The sequence below is a fragment of the Asparagus officinalis genome, chromosome 9, assembly GCF_001876935.1.
Source record: "Asparagus officinalis chromosome 9, Aspof.V1, whole genome shotgun sequence".
Taxonomy (NCBI): domain Eukaryota; kingdom Viridiplantae; phylum Streptophyta; class Magnoliopsida; order Asparagales; family Asparagaceae; genus Asparagus; species Asparagus officinalis.
In genome coordinates this window covers 16,125,655-16,142,561 of record NC_033802.1, presented here as the reverse complement: position 1 = coordinate 16,142,561, position 16,907 = coordinate 16,125,655, and the positions used below count along the sequence as shown (strand labels likewise).

The window sequence follows — 16,907 nt, the reverse complement described above, 5'->3', positions numbered from 1 at the left end:
CACAGACTTAATAACAGTTAGTTTTATATTAGTTTACATTGTAGAAAATGGTCTAATAAAAAAAGAGCATGCATATGTGAACAAGTCCAGTCTTAATAACATTTATTCTTTGTATGGGAACTTAAAATATGAGCTGATTCCATTAATACAGCAGAAAAAATGAAGAAGAAAAAAAGAAAACCGAGAAAAAAGGTCAAAAACTCACATTTATTCTTTGTATGGGAACTCAAAACATGAGCTGGATCCATTAATACAGCAGAAAAAATGAAGAAAAAAAAAGAAAACCAAGAAAAAAGGTCACTCACACATTTATTCTTTGCATGGGAACTCAAAATATGAACTGGCTCCATTAATAGAGCAGAAACAATGAAGAAATAAAAAGAAAACAAAAAAGAACCGATGCCTCTGAGAGAGAGAAACCTGGGGAAGAGGAGATGTGAGAAAGAGAAGAGAGGGAGAGAGAAAAGCAGCCAAAAAAAAAGAAAACAAAAAAAGGTCAAAAAACTTACAAACAGCCGATGCCTCTGGGTGGTCGCCGACTCGCCGCCTCTGGGTGGTCTCCGATTCGCCGCCGCGGTTGAGATGGGGGAAACAACTGATGCCCTAGGATGAGAGAAGAGAGGGAGAGAGAGAAGCAGCCGCCACTCGCCGGATGAGAGAAAAGAGAGGTATCGGTCTTTGCTTTTAGGTTTTATTTCGAAACGGGTTCACAAACAGTGGGTTTTCAAACCCAATAATCGCTTCGTAACCCTCAGTCGGCGTGTCGAGAAAGAATCAGAAAAAATGGCGTGTCGACGGCGTGTTGATGGCGTGTCGATGGCGTGTCGACGGCGTTGACCGTGTCGAGGGTGTTGACCACGTGTCCGACGCGTGTCGAACGCGTGTCGAACGCGTGTCCGCGTCCGACACGCGTCGGAGACGGACTCGGCGGCAGATTTGGAGAGTCGGTGCTTCATCGCCGATACTGATGCGAGTAACACTTGGGTGTTAAATTCTGTAACTTCTATGCATGTTTGTAACAAGAAATGTTGACACGTTGAAGATATATGAAGAATTTGGTGACGTGATTGTTGGAAACAACGAGAAGATGAGGGTTTCGCGGTCTTTGTAATCATATTCTAGGGGTTTTTGGTAGAGAGAGAGAGACAATATTCTTGTAATCAACGTTTAATAAAGGGGTAACCGGGTTCAAAGGTTTTGTGAGAGAGTGTTTCGTGGTCTTTGTCCGCACAAAAGATTGTAATTTGATGATGATAGTGGATTGTTTTCGATTCTGTAGTTTTCGATATTGACAGTTTTCCACGTTAAATCTTGTGTGAGATTCTATTTGTTGTGTTTGATGATTTTCGGGGTTTTTGCGAGATCTAAAAATCCCAACAGCTAAATCAGTCAATAAAAGATAAATTCGGGTTGGTCTGATTATGATCATGGTGGGTCAGGTTGGAGTTGGTTGAACATGAAAAGAGACATGAACTGTGAAAATTAAAGTAGCACACAGAAAACCCTGAAGTATATGGCCACACACTCAAACACTAATGAATAATGTAGAGATGTATACAAGTAGTATACAAGTTCAAGCTGATGCAGGTTGGCCTTGGGTTGCATTTAATTTAAACTTGGATTGGTTATTAGGATTACCCCCACCCGAAAAAGAGGGGGGAAATTTAATATTGGACTTATTTTCTCAACCAAACCTAACCAAATTCTAAAAACTGTATCCAATATCAAATGTGGTACTCAAAGTTGCACGCTTACTTGTATACCTCAGTGATTGTAAAGCTATTGAATTTAGACAAACCTGTGAAATAATCACATTAAGTGGCAACGTGCTGTAGCTACACCAGAACTGAACTAGCACCCTGTTAACATTGAGAAAAGCATAAGATATAATTATTGCCAATTTTAAATGATGCCAAAAACTGAATCATTAGGAAATATTGCACACACGAATACCAATCGAAGTTAGAAATACAAGAAATAATATATTAAAGGAATACATTAACAGAGATGCATTTTCAATGATTTAGAGAATGTTCAGCTCCATTTTTCTAATTTACTTTCTCCACAAGACACTATGTGTAAGGATATAAACCTGTGACCTGCTATTGCATGTTTTTGGCACAGGAGGGAAGAATAAATATCACATCGCATGATATGTTGAGGAATCTTTTATCTTCCAATTCTTCATGACCAGCAAAACTACATTTGACATTAAACATCATGTTACCCCTTGACCTGCTCATAGTCTCTTGCATTTTCTCCTGTTCTAACGTACGACGGATTTAATGAAATTCAGAGGTGTAGTTTAACAGGTCCAGGAATCTTAGCGAAACTTATTTCCCAGAATATATTTGTTACACCATGCTTGAAACTCAGTGCTAGCCAAATATACTAGTACAAACTTTATTCTTTCTAACATGAATGAAGTAAAAGAATTAAGTGTTGACACTTCAAAATGTGATCTTAGTTGCCAATAGATGGGACTACGAATTTACCAACACTCTCATGTAATTGATTGTCCGCCTTCTAGAAAAACTTTAACAAATCTTTCCAACAGATCAAATGCGATCATAAAGATTATCAAGCCAGATAGTTAAATAGTATGTACAATGGGCGCTGAAGCGACATGAAACAGAAGAAATGAATTGTTTTTGGCACTTGTAAGACATGTTAGCTTTCTAGTCCTTATGATGAAAATGGTAAATGTTGCATGTTGAATGATGTCTAGCTCAAATCGGAATCTGATGCCTTTTTCTCCAGATGGACTTTCAATATAAAATAAGTTGTCTCATAAATGTAGATAAGAAACTTTCTTTATAGCCAATGTCATGTTGCCAGGAAGATCCAAAAGTGCTTGTTAGGGAGTTCAGATCTTGAAGGACGAGAATTTAAGCAACTACTGGAGGAAGGCACTTCTGATTGTAAAAGTATGTGTGTGCATGTATAAACATAAGATTAGAGCTGTACTAGTATCCACTTAAGCGGATATGAGATTTTGTCCACCCAACTTTTTATAACCGTTGGATGGATTTGAAAGATGAAAGATCTAATGAGCGATGAATTGTCATTATTTAACGAGGGAGGTGTATAGTTGATTAGGTTCTGATTTATCAAGCCCATCCAATAGGTGACAAAAATTTCATATCAAGTTAAGTGGATACTAGCTCAATTCTATAAAATAAAATCAAAATTGATATATCGTTCGATTGCGGGCCAGCTTGATATAGCTTTTTTGGGCTGCTTTTGCTTACTTTTTCTAACAGTCAATAATGGTATTTGGTAAACTTTTTTTGTTGCCTATTATTGAAATTTTTGCTGCTTTTAAGGGCTGGTTTTAGAAGTAACATAAGGATGCTTTTAAATGCAACTTTTGTTTTTGTAGATTTTAATCATATATACCCTTTAGCTTTTGACAATAATACCATATGAACCCTTTAGTTTGGTCATAAAGAAATGATTTTTACAACCAATAAACAATGTTGCTTAACACAGAACATGAGCACATTTATAGCGTCAAGCACCGCTTGCAAAAACATGATAGTACTTACTGTCACATGCTAGAGCATATGTCCAATCATTATAACTCTTCATGCAAAAGGGAAGCATACCCAGAAATTAAGCGGATGCTGATCATTAAATGGTTGTTCATGAAACAAGAATGGGCGTGTAGCTCAACCTGCAAAAAAGTTTAGATCTCCTTCAAACATCACTCAATTAAAAACAACATGTGAACTGCATAATCTATCAACCGGCACCTGATGTATTTAATTATTTATTTTGCTAATGACAGCTGTTAGGATATAATATTTATTTTTCACACTCTGGCACACATTGATGCATTACTTACTGAAGCAAGAAATCTAAGATACTCAAATGGAAAACATCAGGAAATAGAACAGAAGAGAAAAGACTTCTATATACATGCCTCTGAAACCATAGCTTCATATAGTTTAATACTAAAAGCATGCTACCTGAATATAAGATTAGTCATCTATAAATGAATGAGGAAGTAAGCAGCTAATCTTTTTGATAACTAGCTAAATGGGGTTTAGAATGAAAAAAAAATAAGAAGTGCAGTAGAATTATTTTCAAGAAGCTTTCTCACTTCTAAAACTATTCATATAATTTATAGCATTAATCAAGAGCACCAATGCAATGTCTTGTTGCAGTCCCCATTACTTAGAAGTTAACACATCACGACTTATATCATTATATCAGCATACCCTATGATGCACCCCAGCAGTTTTAGAGAATGGAACTCTCATCAAATGAAGTTATCCACTATTGCACAGAATGATGGTGATGACATGAAACAGAGACTGAATGCATTGTTCAATTCAGTCAAAAACTAGAATAAGTGTTTCCTCGTGGAAAGTTGAAAACTCAGCAATTATCTGAGCTATGAAGAATGAAGTCTTAACGAAAAAGATCATCCAAAAGAAGCAGCTTAGATATTATTTCCAGGTGAAGCTAAGCCAGCTTATAGAATCATGTTGTTCTACCTTTTACCAATATAAGTGAGCAATTGCGTAATATATATCATACTAGAGGAAAATAGCAAGTCTTACCAATGACCAGAGAAATGTCGCCATCTCAAATGCGTTCTGAAGAATAAAAGAAATATCACAATAAAACACACTACAAAAATCCATTAAACTGAACATTCATGTTTATTTAGCATGGACAGCTTACATCACCTGAAAGGAAATAAACTGTATTAACCATAATAAGATCTCTGGCTTCCCAAACCAAAAGAGATCATCACGTGGCTTTAGTTGACTACCAACAAATGGGTCTGTCGCCTCAACAACTTCAAGAGCTAATTGAGCAACAACGTGTTGAAGCTTCATGCCCACGAGCATGACCAACTTTTGGAAGGAAAAATTAACATCGGAAAAATTAAATAAGCCCAGAGACAAATAAACAGGAAAAAGCTCTTGATCTGTTTGGATTCGTAGGGGGTGAAGGGAAGTTAAGGGGAACTGAGTGAAGGGAAGGGAAGGGAAAGGAAGGGAAGGGAATTCCATTCCCCTTGGTTACACCCCAATTTGGGGGGTAACAATTTTTATACTATTAGGGGGTGAACCAAGGTGAATGGAGGTGAATTAACTTCACCTCCTAAGTGTTCCCAAACAAGGTGAATGGAGGTGAATGGTTCCCCTAACTTCCCTTCACCCTCATTCCCCTCAATCCAAACAAGCCCTTAGAGATAGGAGATGTCAAAAGACTTACAATGGCGGGCACAAAAGACAGCCAGAAATAGATATTTAGCCCTGCAATAATTGAAATTAATATAAATATAAAAAGCTCAAAAAAAGGAAGGCCCCATCAAAAGAAATTAAGTTCATGAATAATAAATCACTTACCATGAATATTCACAAAAATACACACTATGGCATAAACCCAAAGCGGCCAGCTGCACACCATCGACAAAAAAGGAACATTAATGATTGTGCAATAAAGGAGCCATGCTACTAAAATTTTAAACAGAAAAAAGTTATTAAGCAATAGAGTGAACATACCCTATAGGCTACCTTTCAGGTAATGTTATATGAACCAAATCCTAAAATGTGCATATAACTACACAAATAAATTAGGATTATGTTATCAACTTATCATTGTGCTATTCTGTTACATTTACAATATATGATATCAGGTTAGAACGTTTCAGGAGAGCAGACGTGCCAACTCAATTTGAATTCAGTTATTTCTAGTTATTGCAAAATGTATCTAATATAGATTTAGGTGTAAACTAATTTTTTTTTAAAGACAAGAATTGTTGTTTCGTGGTGGCACTGGCGGGGCGCCTGCATTAAATTACCAAAAACAAAAGGAGAAGAATTTTAAACTGTTTTCTGGAATGATGTATATCTATGCAATAATATTATCGAAAGCAAGACATTTGAACTGCACAAAGGAAGGAGCATTTATGTCTTAGTTGATTAATATTTATGTCCTATAATTTCACATATTCGTAGTAGTATAAATCGTATAAGATGACTGAATCTTGACTATTACTGCTCATAGCTTTATTTACCGATGAATAAGGTTGAAATATGTATAAGCTTGACATCAATCCAATCAATAAGGAACAACTACTTTATTGAATTAAAGGAAGGAATGAAAATTTGAATAAATAAAAGCCCATATCAGCAAATTCCAACTTCAAATGGGTCAGACTTCATATGAATCATGCAATACAAGCACAGCATTTAGACCACATCTATCTGGATGATAGCATATGATATAACTAAAAACAAGGCTGATATAACTCACAACCAGCCAATAACCACTATGTCCTTGCACCATAAGAGAATATAAAGTTGCACTTATTCTTACTGGTGCAGAATTAACTAAAATTGTGACACATGTTCTGTAAGATAAAAGGACAAAAGTTATAAAGAGCTTATGGCAGAAGTACATGGCCAAGATTTCCATGAGAGTATGTAGAGAGAACAGGTTTGTCAAATGCAAGACTTCCTGGTGGCCAGTATTGAGGTTACCAGTGGAAGCCACCAGGTAATAGAAACAGAATCTATTGGCCTCAGTTTGAACATTTAAAGGCACTGAGAATATCAAAGCTGCCATGTCAGGCAGGCTTTGTCTTTGCTGGGTGATTGAACCCCTCCTTCTAGCAATGTGCTCTCCTTAAGGCTTGCCATAAGTAATCTAGTTACTTTTTCAGTCTGCTCTCAGATGCATTGAACTTCCCTAGCCTCACCATTTGAATGCCATATAGGTATTGGTAGCCGTACTCATCCCATTGTTTCCTTAGTTCGGGTTTGCTTTCTTTTTATACCTTTACTCATCCAATGTGTTTCCTCAGTTCAGGTTTTCTTCCCTCTAAACTGCAACAGAATGTACATAATAGAGAGAGGGAGGAAGGAGGAAAGACACACCCATATCAACGGTCAGGCTAAAGCCTATCATGACTACGAACAATGTTAACTGATGCATTTATCTAAGGAGACTAAACGAGCAAGTGTTAAGGTTAGTCGGTAGGTTCCCTATGACATCTTTCTTAATGATTATCATTTTCTAATAGAAGTAGAGATAAGCACATTATTTCGATCAGTGAAAAAATAATTCATGTTATAAGATATGAAGCATCTTAGTACCAACAAAATCATTTTTGCCTGGGGAAAAACATGCATCAACCCCAGCTGGAAAGGAGAAAATCAAGAAAATTTAGGGAAATCAGTCCTTAAATTTAAAACTGTATTGAAATCAAATTGAAGAAAACCCCATGAAAGGATAATAATGAGAGGCAAAGCATCAATCTCGAGTATATGGCCATCTAGAATTCCCATGTACCTGATACCAACACTTCCATGAAACTCATCTTCCATGCTTCGAACCATGTACTTATGGAAATTATAAGAAACTGGCAGTTTGTGATTCTGAAAACAAAAGCACATTATAAGTCAATCCGAAAACTGAAGGCATCAAAATAGCTTGACAATAAACCATTCCATCTTAGGCATTAAATGGATCTGCTGCAGTTTGTACTAAGCATATTATTGGAAGTGCCAGGTTGAAACCAGCTTTAGATTCTCTTTTTAGAGTAGATACTAATACACCTATGACTTAGCTTATATTTGTCCAAGCCTTTTTTTTGGGTTATTTATAGAGTAAGTGCACTTGTAGAGCAGAAAATCTAATTTCATTGGTCGTCAGAACAATGAGTATGCTGCAACCATTGGCCATGGGGAATCTTGCAATTTTTCATGACTTAAAAACTTATTACATCCAATAACAAAATCAAAAGGTCAACTATAGAATGAATTGCACGCTTGAGAAAAATCAAAGCACCAGCAAATTATCTCTCTCACACACACATAGGGTTTGATTGTTGTGAGGTGGTTTTTTTTTAAACCTAGTATAGTGTACGTGCGTGCACATAGACACGTGTTTATCGTTTCATCGTGAATCTTTTGTCGTCTTAGAGAGAAGCAACGTTCAAAAACGCTTTTATTATTTATGCGGTTCAGGAGCATTTAACGATTAATCAGATTAACATTGATTAAGTGGATTACACAGAATTATACACTTCTTGAACTTTTTAGTATATAATATTTAGTAATTTATAATATGTTCAAATATATAAAATTCCTGAAAATAGAAAATATACTAAGAAAAAGCCAACAAACATGAAATTTAACAATCAATAACTAGTTGACTCCTTAAACGTTCAATCCATACATCAAAAGCAATTTAAAGTAGTTTTTAGGGATTTAGGTTAGCTGGGAATGGGTTACAGGTTACGAGTTTTGAATTGAGATACTCGTTTCTTTAATAATAATAAAATCCCGCATAATCTAATTATGTATGAAAAACTGTCCGATTATGTGGGTGACCGCATAATAGGGTGCTTTTTCATTTTTCTGCGCGGTTTGCTTGTTTTCATGCTTAATAGGTCAACAAAGCGGCCTTGTAATATATTTTTTTAGAACATTGGAGAAGAGTGAGGAAGTGCATAGTTATGATGATGTTACGGGTAATTAGTAAAGAATCAGTGATATTAAATGAGCTGATTGAACAGGGCTTAATGGGGGGAGATTAAATGAGTAATTCATCGGAGGTTATGAATAAGTAACTCACATTAATAAGTGGGTTGTTACTCTAATAATTGTTTTTCTTGTACACTGCATAAGTGAATTCTTATATAATTGTGAAATTATAGTATATTCAAATAATAGCTAAAAAGGATGAGCTTTAGAAGTATTAAAATCTATAACATCCCTAGTAGCTCATAATATATAGTATTATGAAGTTTACTAAATGTTTAAATGAAATAATTAAATTTAATTATTACCAAAATATGTTATGTATGCATCACATATCAACTTATACTCCCGTCAAACAATTTTCAAGGTCTTTGAATGTACTTCCGACCTATATATTTTCTAATTTAATCCTAAGTTCGCACACATTAGATTGCTTGGAGGGGCAATTAAGGACCGTGCACAATCCAAAGCCAGTCCCAACGCATTCAACTTGCGACCAACCACAACCCCACACACTCCACTGCCTCATTCTCGCTAATCAATTACTTCCCTAATTAACTTCACTTGTCATATCAATTCCCTAAACCCATCCCAATCTCACACCGCCCTCCCTGGTACCCTAAATCTAAACTCCATCGCCTGCACACATGTGCAGTTCTATTCACATATGTATGAACTCCTCTCCCTCCCTACCCTCATTTTCATGCAAAATAAATAATTTTAATATATTTCATTCACAATAAGCTAACATCATATCTATTCCATTCTTCCTTAAATTAAACAATAGTTGTACAAATAAACAGTGGTTATAGTTGAGAAAGCAATATTTTCACTATCCAATTTTCATAATAACTGTTATTAAGATATTCGCATTTCTACTTCATAGTTTCTTTTAGAAGATATCATAGGTTCTTAATTTATGAAGTAATAATAATATACGATAAAAGTGAACATTTTTGCTAATACAAGAAAAGATATCTTCAAGAAATAAGAAATGGAGACAAAAAAAACTCTTATTTTAGAATTATAGTACGCTCAACAAAAAGCAAGTGTTGCTTATTAGTATATTAATTACGCAGGGCATGATGAACTGCTGCTGGTTTCGGGCCAAAGTAAACGTTTGCCGCCCCACACGAAATCAGTCTCGTCTTCGAGCACCCAACTCAACCTGATAATCAACTGCGTGGCTACATGGCTTGCCAAAAACACCTCGAAACCTCTGAATCTGGCCCCCACGCAAAACCCCTGCACCTTTCTTCACCGATCTGGCCTTTGACAGACCTCACTATCATCTAGATCCTTGGAACCTCCCTCGGACATTGTCATCACCAAGCCGGATACATATCTGACCACTATTACCTCGCGTAGTGCACGCTCAACCAGTGATGAACATGATTGTTGCCGGTTGTAAGTTGTGTAGGTTTGGCTCCTTTCTTCCTCATCTAAATTTTGATTATAAATTGGAACTTTAGTTAGAAAATTTTGATAAGATTCCGTTGTTATTTATAGTGATTTGGTAGGAGAGGAATAGTTACATTGTTTTCCATCATTAGTGCACATGAAGTTATGTTTAATATCAAGAGTTAGTAGAGGAAGATTATGAATGGGTGGTTAAATGAAAAATCGATGGTAATCAATGAGGAGGTTATGAAAATTGAGTATATATGTGTTTTCATCATGTATGTATGAATGGAATCGACAGTAGCGGATCCAAGATTTCTAGAAAATAGTGTAAATATATAATTAATAACAAAAAATTTACAATTGTTCCCGACGAGTTTTCATAATTTGAAAAAAAAAGTACATAACCACATCATTAGTAACACTATCAAATGTTACTAGTAATGGATCCTAAGGTTATGTTAGCAAACTCCTCAAAATAGAGCTAGGTTTAATCCTGGTCCCATTTTAGGGGAAATTGTGTTTGGATAAAACCTAGCCAACATTCGCCCGGTTTTTCTAAGGCCAAATTTGGCCTCTTAAATTGGTTTGTTTTAGACTAGTTTAGTTTTGGACCATCTCCTCACTACTCCAAAACAAAACTGATTTTGTTTAAAATAGGGCCAAGACTGGCCCTGACCCAATTTAGGGCGATTGCCAAACACACCCAAGGTTATGAACTTGAATTAAAAGGTGAGTTTCTAAGAAGATAAATTTCAAATAAAAAACCACTTTTGTTTGTGTTTCTCGAATAACCTCCTTAAATTCAAACTATCACAAAATCATCCTTAAGTTTTGGGATTGTTAGTCAGCCCCCTTCGACTATCAACATCTTTCAAAAGAACTCCTTAAAGGTGTCAACAACAATTTTCACATGTGCGGGTAAAACTTACCCAAGGAGGTATTATGACAAACATTGAAAGTTGATGGGGCATTTCTGAGAACCTCAAAACTTAATAGGGTATTATGACATTTTAAAAGTTAAGGGGAGATATCTAAGAAACCCCCAAACTTAAAAGAGGGGTTTTGTGAAATATTTTACTTTTTAATTGGGGGAGATCAACTAGGATATCGGGTGGGAAGTTGGAATTTTGGGTAGGGTCCCATGGGTTTATAAATGGGGTCACCTAGTTTATTGGCAGAGTGAGTTTCTTGGTGGGTTTTAACTTTTAATTGGTAAGTGGTAACGGCTCCAAGGTCTACATTGACCGAAGTGAGGCCACGTGACCCCACTTTGGTCAAGGTGAATCTGCCTATGAATGGATGTGTAACCCATGTGGAGGTTACAAAAAATTGAGTATAATGTGTCTTTGTGTATGTATGAATAGATGTATTAGAGAATTTTGGGATAAAATGTTTTAACATGACAACAAACATTTATAATAACTAGTATAATGCGCGTGCTTTGCACGTGAACGTACATGTTTTAAGTTTTAAATTGTTATTGAATAGTAAAACTATGTGTTAATAAATACAATTGTATAATAAGATTGCTTAAAAAGAAATATATGAATTAATTATTATTGTGCAGTTACTGTTTTTCTTATAATGATAGCCCAGTGCTAACCTTTTTTTTTTAATAAATCACTTAAATCAAAAATTGTTCTTAAATAAAACTGTTAATTATATAAGTTCTCTTAGATATACCCCTCTAACTCGAAAATTGTTAACTTAACTCTAAATTAACTAAGTTGCATTAATCTTACTAGCTTTTTCCTGATGTTCCCTAAATAGTCACACTTAATACCTGCAATATATTGTAATAGTTTCTTCTCATTATAATTCTCTAAGTTAATTTCAAAGGCACGCGCCTCATTGCGCCTCATGCGCCTTACGATACGGGGCGGTGACGAAGCACCCCACATCTGATGCAGCAGCACCTTTTGCGCCTCGCGTACATCCTTATTTTTTGTAGGGTGCATATAGTACATATCCTTGTATAGTTTTATTTGTTAACATTTCAATCGAGTCTTTATACTTGATATTCTATATCCCAAAAAGCAAAATAAATTTATTAGGCCTTTTTAATAGCCTTCAATTGAGGATAATTACTAATCCTTTGTTTGGATATTAATCTTGATTTAACATTTGATTTAAAAATTTATGAATTTTGTTACTATGTTGGGTGTTAGCATTAGAAATTAAGGCATTATATTGTGATTTTGTAGTAAGATATTATTTATCATTATATTTTCATGTAAATTCTAGAAACATGTTCTTTCGCGCTTGATTACATATATTGAAAAATTATGTGTGCGGTGTGCGCCTCGCATCACTCGGGCGCGTGCATCGCGTTGCGCCTTGCGCATGTATGCGTAAAGATGCTTTGCGCCCCACATAGCGCTTCACGCGCGTAAAGATGCTTTGCGCCCCGCATAGCACTTCGCGCATTGACAACACTGAACTAAACATCATTAATATTGCTAGGTTTTCCTGATGTTCCCTAAATAGTTACACTTAATACATGCATATTGCACAAGTTACTTCTCATTATAATTATTTAATATGGTAAATTACACTAAACCCTTATAAACTTTTAGCCCCTATGGCTATGAACTTTCAAAATCACATTAAACCCCTCATGACTTTTCTGTCTTAAAGAAACCCTAATAATGTTCCGAATTTTGTAGATAAGCCCTATAAATTAGAATTGGAAATGGCATAAAAAGAATTTTGAAAGTTATTGGGGTTTGGTGTAAATTATGCAAAAGATATTGGGGGCTTTCTACAAAAGTTATTAGGGGTTTAGTGATTTCGGAAGTTTGTAAGGTCTATTTACTGCAAAATGCTGAAAGTTCATAGGGGGTTTACTGTAATTTACCTTATTTAATATTATAATTCTTAGTTCAAGTAATATTATTAAAATAATTATATTGTCTATATACTATAAAATATTTATCTAATTTAATTTTTTTAATTATGCCCTAAAATATTTTAGTACTATAAATATTTTATAAGTTTTTACTATACTATCATTAACAATTAATAGTACTATTATTAATATTAAATATTTTTTGTAAAAAGATTAGTTTTCAATCATTAGTTCATTACCAATCATAGATTATTCAGTATCATGTAATAATATTTGAGAAAATACTCTAACAATAATATTAAATTATTTATTTAATTTATTTAATAATATAATATAAATAAATAGTGTAATTCATAATTTATGTTATATTATTAAAATAGTTACAATATTTATGTGATTAAATATTTATTCTTATTTATTTTATTGCTCATTGAATTATAGTATAATTCTTAATAGTATTTAGTAATATGTTATTCTATTATTATACTATTATTTTAATTATTTTATTATAATTCATAACTAATGATTATAATAATTTAATTGGCTACTAATAATAATTGTGTGTACTTATTTTATAAATTTATTACTACAGTATTTTTGAACAATTAATAGTTATAATATTATTGAGAATTACAATTATTTAGGAAGGTGAGGAGGTGCATAATTAATAAAAGGTTATATTTATTTAATGAATGATTAATTAGAGATAATGGCATGGTCAGAATTTATCAAAATTTGAGAGGGCAAAAAAGAAAATTAAAAAACTCCAATCCTCTTTTTGTAGTAGTATAGATATAAGATAAAATGAGGCATCAAGAGATAAAAGCGGTGAGGCCCACACCTTTCGATGTGATCAGTACAGTGGGCCTTACCACTATCTATTTCTCAGTAGCTCATCTAGAAAAATAGGTTTATATGAATGAGCTATTATGACATAGGCACGTGGTAAGGCCCACCCTGTTAGTCACATTAGAAATTATGGGTCTGGCAGCTCTATCGCTTAGTAGCTTACTTTGTTAAATCAGGCACCACTTCATAACCATCAAACCCATGTGTGTGCAAGAATGATTTAGAGTTGTATCATAGAGCACAATTGATTTAGTACTCATTACCAAGTGTGGCAATAGAATCCAATATGTTGTTATGCAGGATGAGTTGTTTAGAAGCTTCCATATATGTACAATGTAGTTTAAGGGGCAATCAATATTGCACCCTAGTTCACGCCGAAACATTGCAATCAAGGCCGGTTAATTTCAAAGTATTACAACCAAGGTAACATAAACAGGGATAAGCCAATGATTTTTCTCAAATTTCCATTCCAGGCTAGACTCCACACATATTTTGTGAAAGACGACTTGAAAAAAGGTTATATCAGTAAGGATCCAAATTTAACTCGTAAAGAACCAAATATGAAGAGACAAATGAATTTAACCTCTCAAACCTCCATATTAAACAGTTCTGTTGTTTTGGCCTCGCAACTTATTTTGACTGAATTCAGCCCATCTAGTCATGTTGAACCAAACTAGGCATATATAAGTATAGTGCACCTGATAAAATGGTCTAAATGAGAACAAGGACCATAAGGGAGTAAAATTCAGGACCTCGTGCTTCTGCCTCTACACAAGTTTAGCAATATCACCTGATGATAGACAAGTTCAGCTAGGTCTAGGACCATAACAAAATTATCATATGGGTGAAGACAGTGCCATTTGAGCCATGGCTCTGGTAAAGCAAGGGTTGGTTTAGGGAGCTCTCAGGTTCCAGATCAAGCTACAGCCACTTAAAAAAAAGATCCACATAAATAAATATATATATCTTAAATGGGTACAACGAGGGTTGGAAGCATTTGTCTGACTCTCTAGCAACCTAACCCATATCGCAATCCTACATAATAGGCAAAGCCTTCTGTTAAAGGCAGTATACAACCCAGATTTTTGTGAACCTAAGCATTCTTTGCTCAAGCTAGCATTTCCCCCCCATCACGGCACGTAAAGAGAAAATGTGAAACAGAAAACAAATAATAAGAGCACACAATGTCGTTGTTTGCATAGACATAACCCGTGATCATTCAATATGCACATTAAAACTTCAACTGAAGAAAAGAAAAACAATGTAAGGAATTTATATACTTACCGTGATGAAACCTAGACGAAGTGCCATGTAATCTGACTTTCCTATAGAACCTTTGAATTGACGTACAAAGCAGAGCTACACATTAAATTAGGTTTTGATATTAGAAGAATGCAAAATATCGGATAATAATCAGCCAACAATTTTAGATTGGAAACATGATCAGCTGAAGACATTGTTGTGAAGGACACATGGGCCTGTCTCTGTTGGTATAAATAGTTTTTGACTCCTGTTGATATGCTTACAGATTAAAGAAACATGAATATATAGCAAAACTTAGCCAAATCATCTCAATTAATTCTGTCTCATATTATCCCCAATGGGAGTAAGATATAACTTCATATCAGTGCACTCGTATTTTATCTTATCTCTTAAGATATAGCAAAACATGAATTGTAGCATTCTCGCTTCTACTGCACTAAACTTTACACAATTATGTACAATATTAAACTCATTCCTTATCACAATTTTACTAAAATTCCATTTCATGTATTTAATATCTGTTCCATTAACTTTAAGTCTTCTTTATTCGAGAAATCTTTGAAATGGTCGTGTGAACAAAATACATTACACTCTTACAATTAGTATAGTTTCAAGCTACTAAAACATTAAGGAAGCTTAAATGTAATATACAATAATCTGAAATATCACCATCCAAATCAAAATCTTGCTCTTGCTCCACGGATGAGATGCATGATGAAAAACAAACGTAGATTGTCTCCTCATCATCTTGTTCCTCCTAGCTATAAAGAAATAAGATGTCATAATTGATATTTAAAGAGCTATACAGGAATAAAAGTTGCCTTCCTATGCTCAAACAGTAAACAGAAATAACAACATCAATAAAATAACTGATAAACCTAAGTGCAGTTGTACCTTGTAAATCCTCAGTCGATATTGGATAGGCTTGTTTTTCCCACTTCCTCCAACTATAAATCTGCATTAAGCTCCATCAGCAAAAAATGTACGCCATAACCAATCCAATAACGCACGCACCCTGCTCTTCCAATCAACCTGTTTACCTTAATCATAGACAAAACAACCGTGACGAAACTATACAACACATGAGTAATCCCAAGAATGAACAAGAACCTATGAAGCTGCTCCAACCCTTCAAACGAAACAAACGGCTCATAACCCTGAAACAAACAAACTCTTTGTTAACAAAACAAGCCACCAATCAAATACCATCTCCAAGTTTCATCTAACCTCATCACAACCGTGAGGATGCACTCCGAAAATCGTGCTAGCAAAATCCGTCCGATTCAATGGATGCGGCTCTGCATCATCCCTTTTGCCTCTGGACGGAAAATCATCCTCAGAGCAGATGAAGAATCGGCTATCAAACAGAGACGACGGCACACATATCTCGGATATCCACCTTGCAGTTTGGCTCAACATCAGTGAGATGAGCCCAAGCAGCATCAACTCTGGTGTTTTGTTCTCATTGAAGCATTTACACAATAAGTTAGGTTGGCGTAAACGCAATTAGGTGATTTACCCCCCACCCACTTCCAAAATCACTCTTAAACCCAAAATAGTGAAACAACCTACTAAATTATTTCTAAATCAAATCATAGCACTTTAATCAGATTATAGTTATTTGCACTATAATACCCCAAAATCTCACTCCTTTCAAGACCCTACTGAACTTTTTCTAATACCCAAAGTTCTATTTTGACAATTTAGCACCCAAAAAAGTTTTTTGTTTTTAAACTACCATTATTATGACAACACGGTACCCCAAAGTCTCTAACTTTGTTCCTCACTTCCCCCAAACTCAGAAAACAAACTTTGGTACGAAAATTTATTTCCCATCCACTTGGGTATCAGATTGTCAAAATAGAACTCCAGGGTATCAGGTTAAAAAAAGAGTGAAACTTTGGAGAAAAGTCGACACCTTGACGGATTTTTTCGAGGGAGGCGAGCATGGCCTTCCGCTTGGTCCTGTGGAGCCACTTGGCGAGGCGATGGATGGAGCGCTCGACGAGGAGGCAGATGAAGACCATGGCGGTGGT

The 16,907-nt window shown here is 35.0% G+C and overlaps 1 protein-coding gene across 1 annotated transcript in view; it reads right to left on the bottom strand.

Annotated features, from left to right (window-relative positions):
- The window catches only part of LOC109824305 (MLO-like protein 4), a 16,719-nt gene continuing 410 nt past the window's right edge, over positions 599 to 16,907 (bottom strand). The window contains 13 exon segments of the mRNA XM_020390869.1: positions 599 to 1,859; positions 3,609 to 3,676; positions 4,569 to 4,604; positions 4,698 to 4,868; positions 5,233 to 5,273; positions 5,367 to 5,416; positions 7,315 to 7,400; positions 14,893 to 14,967; positions 15,541 to 15,632; positions 15,766 to 15,826; positions 15,912 to 16,028; positions 16,099 to 16,319; positions 16,790 to 16,907. The exon segment at positions 16,790 to 16,907 is cut by the window's right edge and continues 14 nt beyond it. Coding sequence (XP_020246458.1) covers positions 1,706 to 1,859; positions 3,609 to 3,676; positions 4,569 to 4,604; positions 4,698 to 4,868; positions 5,233 to 5,273; positions 5,367 to 5,416; positions 7,315 to 7,400; positions 14,893 to 14,967; positions 15,541 to 15,632; positions 15,766 to 15,826; positions 15,912 to 16,028; positions 16,099 to 16,319; positions 16,790 to 16,907 — 1,290 coding nt within the window. The 3' untranslated portion in view covers positions 599 to 1,705.